Below are 15028 nucleotides of genomic sequence, written 5' to 3'. Positions count from 1 at the left end.
TTCACGTAGCTGTAAATGGTACCACAAGGCCTTAAACTCCGGAATTCTGCCTCCATCCTCTATGTCACAGCTGCCTCAACCTGTGGTTCATTTACATGAAGCTATATTTGTGGTCATGATTCTTCATATTAAACGTACATTGTTTTTGCTCAATGTTCTTATTTTATGGTTCGCAAAAGAAACAAACAAAAAAACAACAACAAAAAAACCCTAAATCCTGTCTGGCTGAAACTGCAGTCTTTAATCTTCCTAAAGACAATAAGCAGGACTGGGGCCCTCATAATAAGGTGCTAGCCAACCAGGAAGGAAGCTGGGGAAGGAGGCCTTCCTCCCAGGAGGTAATTGGTTCCTAACACTCTAGGTAGCAGCGATCTTGGAGGCTCCAGGAAAAGGTACCTGCTCTTTCTCCTCTGTCCCCAGGGGAAAGTGCACAAAGCCTTTAGTCTCCCCACTCCCTTAGAATTAGCCAGTTAGGGGCCCTGTGTGTCCAGGGAGCCAGACCTGAACATATGTAAATGAACCGAAGGCAGGAGGATGGCTCAGAAGAAAAACACGTGTTAAGATTATGATTTGCGAGGCCTGAGCGGCTGCCTTCGGCACAAGGAATGGTCCCGGGTTCCGGGATCGAGTCCCACATCAGGCCCTTTGTGGGGCACCTGCTTCTCCCTCTGCCTGTGTCTCTGCCTCTCTCTCTTTCTGTCTCTCATGAATAAATAAATAAAATCTTAAAAAAAAAAAAAAAGTGGGCGGCCCAGGCGGCTCATTGGTTTAGCACTGCCTTCAGCCCAGGGCGAGATCCTGCAGACCCAGGATGGAGTCCCATGTCGGGCTCCCTGCATGGAGCCTGCTTCTCCCTCTCCCTATGTCTCTGCCTCTCTCTCTCTCTGTGAATCTCATGAATAAATTAAAAAACATTTTTAAAAAAGATTATCATGATTTATGTGCTCCCAAGTTTAATAATCTTAAAAATCTAAGAATGACAAAATAACCCTAAAGGAGGGCAATTAATTTTAAATCACAAAGTTTAGAAAACCAAATTTATCAGGCTTAGGAGCCAGACGGAAAGAAAGTATGAGAGGTAAGAAGTCTGGGAAAACCTAGGTTCTGCTTCTGAGCCTGTGCCCTGGGGCAAGACACCGGGCACAGAGGTCTAAGGAGGGTGTGGGACCACAAGGCCACCGAGTGCTGGGGCCTTCCTGGGGAGGGAATGCTACCAACCAGCATCTTAATCAGACCTTCCTCGCCTTTGCAGGAAGATAACTGATGCTAAAAACTAGACTCCCGTGGCACTAGAGAAGCAGGGAAATGAAGTCTTAAGTGAAAAAGAAGAGGCGGGGGATCTAAGTTGAGGGTTAGGCATTTCATGGAACTTCCAGGACAAGCACAGCAGGTGACATACAGCGGTATTTAATAAATGAATGGATGACAGGTGGGTGGACTGATGGAAGGTCGGTCCTTCCCCAGGGGTGATGGACCTGGGGGCAGAGAATCCAGTGGTTGAGTCCTGATCCACACCAACATAGTGGTGGCGGCGAAACTATAAGCCTCAACTTCTTCCTGTGTAAAAGGGGAAATGACACGTCACAGGGCAACGAGGGTTAAGTGAGAAAATGCTTTGTTCAGAGCCTAACTATGGAAGCACACAATCTTGTGATCATATCCTCCACTCTGAAGCCTTCACTGAGGAACAAGGAGGCTCCAGAGGCAAGAAGTGTGCCGGTCGAAAACTTGTTCGATTTTCCAGATTTCTGCTGGACGCTGCACCTCGTCTCTGGGAGCAGGCCCTCTTTCTCCTGGGGCCCATGATGAGCTCAAGATGAAGCCCAGAAGTTAGGCGGGCTCTCTGCGCCCCAGTTTCAGCCTCCTCTGCACAGAAACCCTGTGCAGCTGGGAGAAATGGACCCAGACTGGAGAACCGCAGGTGGGGATGCTGTCACTGGGGGGTGGGAGTGTAGGGGAAGAGGTGACCCGGGTGCGAGTCCCGGGACCTTTCAGGGAAGTCTGGGTGTTGACCTGGAAAGCCTCAGCTCTTTTAGGATCCCCAGGCCACACCTGGCCACCCATTTGTGTGCCTCTGAGGCATTTGCACGGGGAGGTTTGTTGAAGACAGCTGACTTTCATCCAGTCTGGAACACAGGAGGTCTTTCTGGCAACCCATGAGGATTCTCCTCATTCTGAATGGTTTCTGGTGTAGGAAGGAGAGATTTTTATTTTTATTTTATTTTATTTTATTTTATTTTATTTATTTATTTTATTTATTTTATTTTATTTTATTTTATTTTATTTTATTTTATTTTATTTTATTTTATTTTATTTTATTATTTTTTTGGAAGGAGAGATTTCTAATGTTAGATTTCTCCGGGGCCATCTAACAGCCCCCTCCCCCCCAGTTTTGCTAAAATTGATGCAGACGGGAAAGTACTAGCGTGCGTGTGCCTGCTAGCGTGTCACCCTGTAGGGGGTGCGCCTGGAGGGAGCAAGGGGAGCTGTGGCGCGGCCCCGAGAGCGCGGGGCGTCCCTTCGTCAGGCAGGGCTTCCGCGCGAGGGCACCTCGGCTGGGCGCTCAAGAGCTCATTCGAGGACGCAACAAATTTCCCTTTTTTTTTTTCCCCTAATTGAGAAGCAGCCAACCGTCCCTAGCCACTCCCCGCCGAAGGCTTGAGGAGACAGACTTCAAAAACAAGACAAACGGAAACGTCCTCCAGCCTCGTCTGGGTTCCCCGAGGCCGGATTTCCGCGGGCGGGGGGCGGGGGGCGCGCGGGACCCCGCGTGGGGTGCGGCTCTCGCGGCCGGGCTCGGCGCCCCGGGGCGCTGCTGCCTCCATCCTCTGTGATGCGCCGCGGGGGCCCCGGGCTCTCCTCGCTTTGGTCTCCGCCAGGGCCCCCGGGCGGGGGGGCGGAGGGAGACGGTCGTAGGCGTTAATAAGCCGAATGAGTGACCGCCCGAGACGGAAATCGCTAATCACTAGGTCCTCTCTGATCTCCGCCAGCCGTTTGGCTCCCGACCCGGGGGGTCCCGGCGTCTACGCCGCGGGAGGACTGTGCCGGGCTCGCGTGCCCGGAGCCGTAGGGCCGCACGCCGGGTCTGCGGTTTCACGTGCGCGCGGAGGTCTGGATCGCGCTTGCATTCATTCATTCATTCATTCATTCATTCCTGATAGACATAGAGAGGCAGAGACCCAGGCAGAGGGAGAAGCAGGCTCCATGCAGGGAGCCCGACGCGGGTCTCGATCCCGGGACTCCAGGACCGCGCCCTGGGCCGAAGGCAGGCGCCCAACCGCTGAGCCGCCCGGGGATCCCCGGGATCGCGCTTTTAAACGTGTCCGCCGACTCCCCGGGTTTCCTCTCCGGCGGCCCAAAGTTTACAAACGCTCAGGGGCGGGGCTGCCGGGTTAACACCAGCGGCTCCGCGGCTCTGCGCTTTAAATTTGGGGAAATAAACTATTTATAATGACCGATGCGCCGCCTGCCCCCCCTTCCCCATCCTCTGCTTTCGATCCGTTTGCGGGAGATGGGAGTCTTCCTGTCTTTGCCGGGACTGTAGTGCGATTCGGGATCGTTTGTGAAGTGAACAATAGTCACGGGCAAGCGGGGGGACTGGGGCGGGTGGCGGACCCGGGTGGGAGCGAAGGGCTGGCGTCCGAGGAGAACTGGGAGGCAGCCTCCCCCCCCGGCTCCCCCCTCCCCGGTCTCCAGGGTCCCCTTCGTCCCCCAGGTAGGATGAACGGCCCTTCATCCATCGTGCACAGTCAGTCTCCTCCCCCGGGCGGGCGGAGAAGCTGCTTTCCGGGGAAACCTATTAGCTCCGAATTGGGCAGCTTTGTGGAGCCACCCGGGGCCCCCCATTGTGGTCTTTGTCTGCGGAATCTCAGCATTTACGTCCTGCGTCAGCCCCGAACCCCGCGCGGGGTCGGGCGCCGCGTGCCGAGCGGGGGGGACCTGCCGCAGCTCGCTCTGCGGCGCCCGGGGACCGCGGCCACGTCCGGGCGGCGGCGCTTTGCAAGTGGCAGAGTCTGGGTGCGGGAAGCCCCGCTCGTCCCTGTGACCCCGAAGCGAGGGAAATAAACGGCGTCAATCCGGCTTTTCCAGGCGGGCGTTGGGGGCTTCGCCGGTTTTCAAACGACCGTTGGGAGCCGCGCGCTCAACGGTCACTGGCGCGCCCGAGCGCAGAGGCGCCGCGGGTTCCCGTCGCCGGAGGGGACGCGGGGACGCGGGGACGCGGGGACGCGCGGGCGCCTGGCAGCCCCGGGCCTCGGGCAAGTCCAGGGGAGGGCGGCGCGCGGCGCGGGGGCCTAGGTCCCCGGGGAATCCGCGAAGGCGGCCGCGGGCTTCGGAGGTGCGCGCGCTTCGCAGAGTAAATGCAAACACTCTGGGAAGCCCCGGGGACGCGGCCTTCGGGGGGAGGTGGTGCGACCCAGGACGGCCCCCCGGGGACTCCCACGCTGCCCGCACGGCGCCCCCGTCCGGACAGGTGCGGGGGCTTCCGTGCGGCCGCCCGCGGGGTGGGAGGGCTTCGCGGGCGAGCGGCCGAGGGCTGCGGCGTCCGCCCGGGCTCCGGGGCTCCGGGCCGGCGCGCCCCTCGGGGGAGCCGCGCTCGCCGCGGGCGCCCAATCAGCGCTGCCGCCGCGGCCGTGACGGCCTCGGTCCCGCCCCCCGGCGGCGCTAAAAGGCCCCCGAGGCCGCCCCGCCGCCCAGCTCCGCGCGGCCCTGCGCCCCGGCCCGGCCCCAGGTGCGTTCCGCCGCCGCCGCCGCGCGCCGCGCCCGCCCCCCGGCCCCGTCCTCCGCGCTCCCGGTGCGGGGCGCCCAGACCAGTCTCCAGGCCTCCCCCCTTCCCTCGGTGCCCCCCGGGCCCCGTCCTCCGCGCTCCCGGTGCGGGGCGCCCAGACCAGTCTCCAGGCTTCCCCCTTCCCTCGGTGCCCCCCGGGCCCCGTCCTCCGCGCTCCCGGTGCGGGGCGCCCAGACCAGTCTCCAGGCCTCCCCCTTCCCTCGGTGCCCCCCGGGCCCCGTCCTCTCCGGTCCCGGTGCGGGGCGCCCAGACCAGTCTCCAGGCTTCCCCCTTCCCTCGGTGCCCCCCGGGCCCCGTCCTCTCCGGTCCCGGTGCGGGGCGCCCAGACCAGTCTCCAGGCTTCCCCCTTCCCTCGGTGCCCCCCGGGCCCCGTCCTCCGCGCTCCCGGTGCGGGGCGCCCAGACCAGTCTCCAGGCCTCCCCCCTTCCCTCGGTGCCCCCCGGGCCCCGTCCTCCGCGCTCCTGGTGCGGGGCGCCCAGACCAGTCTCCAGGCTTCCCCCTTCCCTCGGTGCCCCCCGGGCCCCGTCCTCTCCGGTCCCGGTGCGGGGCGCCCAGACCAGTCTCCAGGCTTCCCCCTTCCCTCGGTGCCCCCCGGGCCCCGTCCTCCGCGCTCCCGGTGCGGGGCGCCCAGACCAGTCTCCAGGCTTCCCCCTTCCCTCGGTGCCCCCCGGGCCCCGTCCTCTCCGGTCCCGGTGCGGGGCGCCCAGACCAGTCTCCAGGCTTCCCCCTTCCCTCGGTGCCCCCCGGGCCCCGTCCTCCGCGCTCCCGGTGCGGGGCGCCCAGACCAGTCTCCAGGCCTCCCCCCTTCCCTCGGTGCCCCCCGGGCCCCGTCCTCCGCGCTCCTGGTGCGGGGCGCCCAGACCAGTCTCCAGGCCTCCCCCCTTCCCTCGGTGCCCCCCGGGGCCCGTCCTCCGCGCTCCCGGTGCGGGGCGCCCAGACCAGTCTCCAGGCTTCCCCCTTCCCTCGGTGCCCCCCGGGCCCCGTCCTCCCCGCTCCCGGTGCGGGGCGCCCAGACCAGTCTCCAGGCCTCCCCCCTTCCCTCGGTGCCCCCCGGGCCCCGTCCTCTCCGGTCCCGGTGCGGGGCGCCCAGACCAGTCTCCAGGCCTCCCCCCTTCCCTCGGTGCCCCCCGGGCCCCGTCCTCCGCGCTCCCGGTGCGGGGCGCCCAGACCAGTCTCCAGGCTTCCCCCTTCCCTCGGTGCCCCCCCCGGGCCCCGGGCCGCCCGCCTGCAGGTGAGGTCCCCGCGCGCGAGCGGCGGCCGCGCCCCCGACGCTCGCTGTCCCCCGCAGGATGAAGAACCCCATGCTGGAGGCGCTGTCCCTGTTGCTGGAGAAGCTGCTGCTCCTCTCCAACCTCCGGCTCTTCAGCGCGGGCACCGCGGGCGACGAGCAGGCGCGGCGCGGCGTGTACGATACCAGCTCCTTCCTCCGCGGCGACGTGCTGGAAGTGCCCCGGACGCACCTGACCCACTACGGCATCTACCTGGGCGACAACCGAGTGGCGCACATGATGCCCGACATCCTGTTGGCCCTGACCGACGACACGGGGCTCACCCAGAAGGTGGTGTCCAACAAGCGTCTCATCCTGGGCGTCATTGGCAGGGTAGCGAGCATCCGCGTGGACACCGTGGAGGACTTCGCCTACGGAGCCGACATCCTGGTCAATCACCTGGACCAGTCCCTCAAGAAGAAGGCGCTGCTCAACGAAGAGGTGGCGCAGAGGGCCGAGAAGCTGCTGGGCATGACCTCCTACAGCCTCCTGTGGAACAACTGCGAGCACTTCGTGACCTACTGCAGGTTCGGCACCCCGGTCAGCCCCCAGGCCGACAAGGTACACGTGGGACTCGCCGGGACTCGCCCTTCCCCATCCCTAGCCTTTTCCCACATACTCTGGGATCAGGGATTGAGCCCTGGAACAAGTAGCGAGCTCTCTTGTGTTCCTAAAAGAGGCTAAGTAAATAAAAGGCGTGGTTGTCCCCTGCAAGGTAACCTCGAAATGCACGGTCAGGAGTGTGGCGATGCAGCACCGCTGCCAGCGATTGCAAATCTACCCAGTTACTGCTGCCGAGGCCCTCAGGGTGTGCACCCAGTAGTCGAAACGACTAAAGAGCAGGTGGGGGTCAGGGGGGTCCAGAGAAACTCTGTCGCTGTGTGCTTGCAGATTTTCCCAAGAATTGCAACTGGAAGAAAGGCGTTCAGAGTTTGTATTTTATCTATAACCTTGTGTACAAATTGCTGTGCCTTCAAAATTAAGGAATCAGGCAGGTTTCTCCGTCTGTTAGCTGTGGCCTGGATTCCCTGTGCTTACTTGAAACCTATCAAAATTCCCAGTACAAAGACCTCCCTGGTAGATTCCTTCTGGCTTCGGAGAAGTCATTTCCTTGATACTCTGAATTCTTTCCTTGCAGGCTTTAATCCCCATCTAGACTTCCTCATTGTTAGGCATCCTGTAACCATTAGCTCTAAAGGTGGGTTAGATTGTTTATGGGTTCCTCAGAGATCAGAACAATTGATTTTCAAGAAGATCCATTCAATGTTGTAATTTTTATGGGCACTTAAAAAAAACAGTATTAGCATTAAAGATGATTAAAGTTAGCCACAAATCCAAAGGGGGGGGAGGGAATGGATTTTTTTTTTTATTTCCTTTTGAAACCTGCTCATTTAAAGATAGGTAACTTTTTAAGCCTGCAACTTCATTTGCATTTAGCTTTCTCAACCTTCCCTGTAGTTGTTAAAGAGGTTATTGTTGATGTTTACTCTCAATTGAAACCTGGGCCATCACCTAATAAGCTTCATGTTTTAGCCTTTAGATATTTTTCGGACCAAAAGAATGAGTCCATGCCACCAATTTTTTATTGCTCCACATCTTGATCACATTTTTGACCCATACAGGAAAATCTTTGTCTCCTCTGTGGCAGAGCATACAAGTACCATGCTTTTTCCACATCGATATATGAAACTCCTTAGAGATTATTTATAGAGCAACAACAGACTTAATCTTGGAATTCTTTTCTAAGTAAAATAAAAATATAGTTAGAAAAAATATAGTCAGTGTGCAGTGATTTAAGAATCACAGCCCCAGTCCAGGCCTGATTAGAAATGAACTTCTCTACATTTACAAACACTAGCTCCAAAAGTATACAAAAAGGAAGCACGTCAGATTTATTTAGGAACCAAGCAAATGATTTCTCTAAGGAAAAACAGTATTTCTATCCCTAATTAGGAGTTACTCTTTCATGGAACACAGATGGCACTGTATTCTATATTTTGACCAAAACCAAAACAAAACCGTACAAGTGCTTTCCTTGAGGTAGTAAAATATTTAATCTGCATAAATAACTAGCTGGAGTAGTTTTTCATCTTTGGAAACTTTGTAAGGTTTTACAGAAGGAGAGAAGTGTTTTAAATTGCTGTTGCTGCATAGCACCTCTTGTGAAACTGAGTTTTTGTCTTCACTTTGAATGATGTAACAAACGATTTGGCCAGAGTAGATTTCTCGGGGAAAAAAAAAATCCCCATCCCAAATTTTCCAGTTCTAAGAACTGTTTTTTTGAACATGCCTTCAGAGAAGTAGGTGATTAATACTGGAGGAGGGCTGATTCCTACTTTTCAGAGATGTAAGGAATGACTTGAATTGGGGTGTGATTGTTTAGTTCTCCATCTGTGTATACTATGGTAAACCTAACACTGAGAGTTGCAAGTTGTCTTACTTAAATTCGAGTTTATAAACACTCTGAAGAGCACTTTCCCTCTTAAGAGCCCTACAACTAATTTGAAAATTAGTGGGAAAAAACCATTTTGCTTTTTTGTAGTGTGAAGCTCTTTTTAACAAGTCTAGGATTCATAAAATTAAGGGCGTTTTGTATTACTGTTAACAATTTCAGTGTTTTGTAAACTATAAAGACCTTTAATTACTATTCCTCTGCCTTATGCTTTTTCTCAACTCTCTGTTTTTGTTATTGTTGCGGGTACTGCTTTTCATTGCCAAAAGAGGAATGCAAACATCCCTTTTAATTTGGGGGGTTTCAGTGCTCAAAAAGTGCCCCTACAGGCATCTTAACACCTTCTAGAAATGCAGGACATTCCCTCCTGTTGAGCATCACTGGAGATGCCTCCTGGGCTAATAATGGCCCATTGAACAAGAACAGAACAGTAGAAATAAGATGCTCCTTGAGAAAATCTTTTGGGGAAGGGATTCCACAATGATTCTCTGTTTTCCTTAATTAACAGTTATTGGGGGAAAAGACAAAATAAGCACAATTGAACGAAGACAGCTTACTCATTTACCTGAATGTATAACTTCCCATTATTTGCCAAGCACCTTTTCTCATTATTCTCAAAACCCGATTTAGTTTGATCTTCACTACTTTAAGATGTTATGTTTAGGACTCAGTGTTGTTGTTTAGTAAAAAGGGACAAATCATCTGATTGATATGTAAGAAAAACAACATCTGGATAACTAACAGGAAGCTTTTTGTTTGTCTAGAAATTTTACAAAAGTATGGATAGAGACAACCTCATGGTCAAGATAGTGCATTAAAATATATTGGTCTTATATACTATGTGCACTTAGAAACCGAGGTGTCCAGGACCGTATAGGCCACTGTAGGAGACCATCAAAGCATATACAATGTCATGTCTAGAAAAGGAGCTTTAAACTAGTAGGAGTAGCAAAAGTCCTATATTAAAAACAAAGCCGTTCATTGCTAAATTTTGCCCTGACAGTGAATAGGTAGAGATGATTGTCAACAGATGTAGCAGTAATAATAGTTATTGTAATGCCTGACATTTATGCAGTATGTGGAAGAATACAGAGTACCTTTAAAGATTTCACTTGATCCTCCCAACAACTTTCTTTCTTTTTTTTTTTTTTTTTTTAAGATTTATTTATTTATTTATGATAGACAGAGAGAGAGAGGCAGAGGGAGAAGCAGGCTCCATGCCAGGAGCCCGATTCGGGACTCGATCCCAGGACTCCAGGATCGCGCCCTGGGCCAAAGGCAGGCGCCAAACCGCTGAGCCACCCCGGGATCCCCCCAACAACCTTCTTATTCCCATGGAAGAGAAGAGGGTAGTCTGGACAAGTTAAATGATTTACATGAGATTTACTTGAGCTAATAAGAGGTGAGCCAGGACTCAAACATAAGCCATCAGTACTGAGTAAAATTAGTTTTTAAAGAGAAACAATCTCACATGTTAGAAGCATGCCTTCCTCAGGTGTACGGATCATATTTAATTTATCTTTATCCCCGGCAGCCAATTTTACATCACAGAATTGATTAAATTTAATTTATTCAGGGAATGGGATAGGACAAAAAAAAATTAGACTTTCTGTGCCTTTAGATTTAGAGACGCAGGAAGAAGGTTGTCATTGGTATCATCAGATTTTCAAATGATGGGTTATAGGAATTGAATTCACCAGTAATAATAATAAGCTAAATTCTATCACTCACGATTAGAGATTCTTTTGCTTATATAATTTTAGATGTTATTGACAGGTAGTTTACAGTTTTGACCTTTAATCCTGAATAACTCTTATGTGGTTACGTTCTCTATAGTTTTCTATAAAAATTCTGCATTTACAAAAGCAGCTGCCATTATGAACTCAGTTGCCTAAAACATCATTTCAGTTACTATGGGAAATGGAATCGAGGAACTGAACTATTCAATCTTCAGTTCTTTCCGAAGTCATCAGAGAAATACTAGTTTTTCTGTTAGACAGAAAATTGGTGAGAAAATTATGCGTTACTAGTTGGTACGTGTGATCCTTCTCAGGTTTAGCCATGTTTTCTAATATTCTTCAATTTTATTTTCCAGTTCTGTGAGAATGTGAAGATAATTATTCGTGATCAGAGAAGTGTTCTTGCTTCAGCAGTCTTGGGATTGGCATCTATAGTCTGTCTGGGCTTGGCATCATATACTACCCTTCCTGCAATTTTTATTCCATTCTTCTTATGGATGGCTGGCTAACTTCATATCCCCGTGTCAGTGTGTGTATTCTGTGTGTAAATATGTTTATATTTATAGAGCACAAGTTTAAGCATCGGTCGAGAAAGATGTGACCTGTAACACTGTCCTGGATAAAAATGTGATTAAGAATCACTCAAAGTGCTTACTGTGTAAGCCCAAGAACAAAGGCTTTCTGAATCTTCTCAGGCAGTTCCATTTTAAAGCACTGTGCAAATCTTGGAAACATGACAACTTCTGATAGCATTCATCATTACAAGAGAACCAGCCCCTAAGATGATGGCTACAGGAGATTATTTGTTTGTTTTTTTCTCCTGTAACCATTGTTCTTCTCTGTTAGGCCTGAATTTGAAGATTAGAAGACTTACTGAATGAGACCACTAACTTCATTGTAAATTTATTCTGTTTCATTGGAAAACTTACATTAAACTAAACTAAACGATTTTCCCCTCGTTCAGATGAAAACATGTTTCATGATTGGCAAAAAAGATTCAAAATCTTTTTTTTTCATGTATTATATATAATTCCCAATAAATCAAAAATATTTTCATTACTTGAAATCCTGTTGGCAAAGTTAGAGTTTAGTGATAAACTGACAAAAGAACTATAGAAATCTGCATTTTCTTGCAGGAATACCTATTATAGCATCAGCTGAACAATTTCATTTGGCTTTACTTACTCAGAAGCCCGGCATTTGTTAATTTTTTTTTCTTTTATGTGTCCCTCTGGTGCCGTTCAAGCACTCTGAGAGGCAAATGGATATAGGATTGAAGTAATTTGGATACTTGGAGTGTGTATGGGCCAATTGAATATGCAAGTGTCCACCTATACACAGACTGATGAGAGACAAATTAAGTTTGTACTTGATTGCTATGTTATACCATTGTGGTTACCAGAGAGCATTTGTAGAAGTGAATATAAAAATAAGCTTAGTCCTTTTTCTTATGACCTTTGCATCCATGGTATAACTTGCATATATGTCATTGGATGGTTTACCTTTTAAAGCACTTACTAATGTATAATTTTTTAAAGTCCTCAGATTTGTCTTCTAATGGACTTCTTCATTTCATTGCATAGTTTCCATTCTTAAAAGAAGGATGCCACAAGGAAATAACTGTTAGAAGTAGGTTTTGAGTATCTCCATACCACCAGCATGAAAATTGATTACACTGAGCCTGTCAAGAGTTGAGATGTTGCACTGTTAGAGCGAGCATTCATGTACTTTTGCAGAATTACCAAACTTATAAAAACTAGGCCACAAGCTAGACTTGCATTTCCAGTATTAAAATTGCTTTATGAACTATCAGGAATCACAAAATAATGAGTCACCTAATGAGTGATACAGGGAGAGTGGAGTCATTTACCCAGTGACGCAATCAGAAGAAATTTAAGAGCAGATTTTAGCATAACTGATGTTTTGCTACCACTAATTTACAACAAATTCAGTTGGAGCTTAATAGTAATTGAACTTTGTGTTTAATCATTTAAATGTTTTAAGTTGTTAAAACATGAAATGGCAACACCAAAACATGAAATGGCATAAAGGTTCTTTGGGCCTATTCCAACCACTTAAAATTATCTTAAGTATGTGTACTTGAAAGCAAGCACTATGTGAACTGCATTGTATTAGAGGTTTTTCACTTACTATATATTACCTTTGTAGCAACTGTTTAAATAAATTGATTTTTTAAACATATGGTGTCCTCCTAAAATAACTACCTTTTTTGCAGGTTTTCAGTATTTCAGGTAGCAAAAAACACTGCCTGTTGTTAAATATGTGTTCAAAGGTACGATCTCTTATTAAATGCTAAGGGAAGTACTAAGGTTAGAATTAACATAATTAGTCCTACTTCATATCCTTAAAGTAAGATCCAATTCCTAGTTCATTTGAGTGCTCATTATATGCTAGACACTGACCTGTTGTAATTTCACGATCTCTAATTAATACTGTATACATTCTACTATTTACAGGAAGAGGAAACTGGAAGGAAGGTTTTATTTATTCAGTATTCCACAACACTAGAATCTGTTGAACTTAGGACAAAGGAAAGTTTTGTTTTATTGTGCTCAGTTAGCAAGTTAGAAGCAGCATAGATCCCTGATTATGGTCATGGAAGAAACAGGCATTTCTGTGTCTCTAATGAATGTCTCTGGGCTTCATTAACTAAGGTTCATCCTTATGATTCTGCAAATCCTTTACAGTTCTAAATTTCCCTTCTAACTTGTGAAATGATAAGCAGTGTCTAACACAGCTTTTTGTTGCTTATGTTGTTGCCATATGTAGATGAAGGCCAAAGAACTAGCTGGGGCTGAGGTGAAATAATGTGTCAAGTACTGTGCGGGTACTAGGAATGAAAAGAAGAATGAGACCTGGGCCTCCGAGTTTGTGGCCTCATTGACATCGAAGCATTAAGACTACATAGTAGAGCGGATTTAAAGCACGGAAAATGACCTGGCTAGTTTTAACCGAGAAGGCCAAAATTATAGGGACTGTGTACTGAGACTTTTGAAAAACGGGATGTCTTCCAGGGGGACAGATTTAGGCAGGACATTCTACACATTGGGAACAGGATGAGCGAATGCAGGACAACTGTCTACAACATGCCTAGCACACAAGTTCGTTGACTATAGCATGAAACTGCATGGGGTAATTAGGCAGAGGAAAGTGGTTCAGAGGTTAGTGTGGAGCAAGGGTGATGAGGAGAGGTGTTGGAAAAGGAGAGCAATGATCAAGTGATACAAGTTTTGTGTAGACCAAGAAGTTTGGACTTTATGAACTGGCAGTGGACGTTTGAGTTCAGAAAGATAACTCCCCAAAGTACAGAGGAAGGATGGGGCATGGGGCAAGACAGGACAAGGGACTCTCCTAGAAGACTAGTTATGGCCCTTAATCTCTCAAATAAGGGCCTATAATTGTGAGGGTGGAGAGCAAACATGTCAAGGAAGTGTCAGCGGACTAGCCAAATCCTTCTATTTGACTCATGAGTACTGTTGGTAGGGTGTCAGGGAGGAGTCATGTATCCTTTCCTGCCAGAAAATTGGTTCCTGAAATATAACTTAATATGGTGATGTATATATATTGGATAGTCCAGAACTTTGTTCTGCTGGTTATGCTTCTTCATAAGGACAAGCAAATAAGTACAGATTTGTTTAAATTTTGTTTTTCAGAATAGAGCGATATTTCTACTTTTTCTATTCTCTATTTCATACTATTACTGTCAAATATTTATAAAGATTTTTTTTAGTAATATCACAGTTATGTCGATGGCAAAGTCTTGTTATAGATGAGAAGCGTATAGGAAATGATGACTGCCAATATTGTCTTTTATATGATCTGTTTAGAGAATTTTACCTAACCTAGATCTGATAGCCCAACTAGTTTAAACTTGGTATATATGTGTATGAAATAAAATCAGTTTTATATACTGTCCTCTCTTGTCTTTGAATTTGATATACATGAGCATTTTTCTGAGCATGGTAGCCTGAAGAATTTGGTCTTTCAAGGCTTCCTTTCCTGAACATAGCTGGCTTTACATATTTGAAGTTAAAACTATGTGGATCTGCCTTCAGATGGACATGATCTATGTCATCTACATCTGGGAGCCTCCTTTGGTTATGGAGAAAAAGTTTCTGCATAATATTAAAAAGCAACTCTCCATTCCATAAAACCAAGCAGCTACAACCCAGAGCCATGGGCATGAACTCAAAGACTACCAAGGTGGCCTGCCGGTTTACTCTGGCTATGGATCGAACTGGGATGAAGCAAATCCCAGGGTCAGTCTTGAAATATATTTATTGCAAAGAACCACAGAGGTTATTGAGCCATACTGTTAAACACCTAACCACATTTCAGACATGAAAAAGCAGGCACAGAGGTTGAGATACTTTGTTATTTTACACAAAAAATCACAGGCAGATCCACAATTTGACTCCAGCTTTCCTTCTTCTCTATGACATTGGCTTCCTGAAGTCTCTCATAAATTAGACAAGCTTTGGTCCAATTAATGTATTAATTTCTTCCAGACCCTTTGTGTATTCCAATCAGGGCCACAAAAGAATGAACTAGTTAGAATCTTAGTTCTGTGGTTCCTCAGTCTCATGAGAAAGAAAGGCAAGTAAATAGATTTCAAAACAAGAATAAGCTTGTACAAGTGTCAGAAGGGCAGAGACAAAACCTATAGCTGTCTGTTGGCCAGGAAAGGAGAGAGAAGAGAAACATGTTTTCAGTGATAACCTTAATTGAGTTGTAAAGAATACAAACATTTGAAGTGAAAGAC

General features: G+C 48.7%; 1 protein-coding gene across 1 annotated transcript; it reads left to right on the top strand.

Annotated features, from left to right (window-relative positions):
• Window positions 1–4225: 4225 nt before the first annotated feature.
• Window positions 4226–14181, top strand: LRAT (lecithin retinol acyltransferase). The gene is made up of 3 exons (XM_041738571.1): window positions 4226–4729; window positions 6075–6615; window positions 10602–14181. The coding sequence occupies exons 1-3, from the start codon at window positions 4359–4361 to the stop codon at window positions 10752–10754; spliced, it is 1065 nt and encodes a 354-aa protein (XP_041594505.1). The 5' UTR covers window positions 4226–4358; the 3' UTR covers window positions 10755–14181.
• Window positions 14182–15028: the final 847 nt, after the last annotated feature.

This window comes from Vulpes lagopus, chromosome 23 (genome assembly GCF_018345385.1).
Source record: "Vulpes lagopus strain Blue_001 chromosome 23, ASM1834538v1, whole genome shotgun sequence".
NCBI lineage: Eukaryota > Metazoa > Chordata > Mammalia > Carnivora > Canidae > Vulpes > Vulpes lagopus.
Note: the sequence above shows the minus strand (reverse complement) of the source record. Positions and strands in the feature narration are given on the sequence as shown.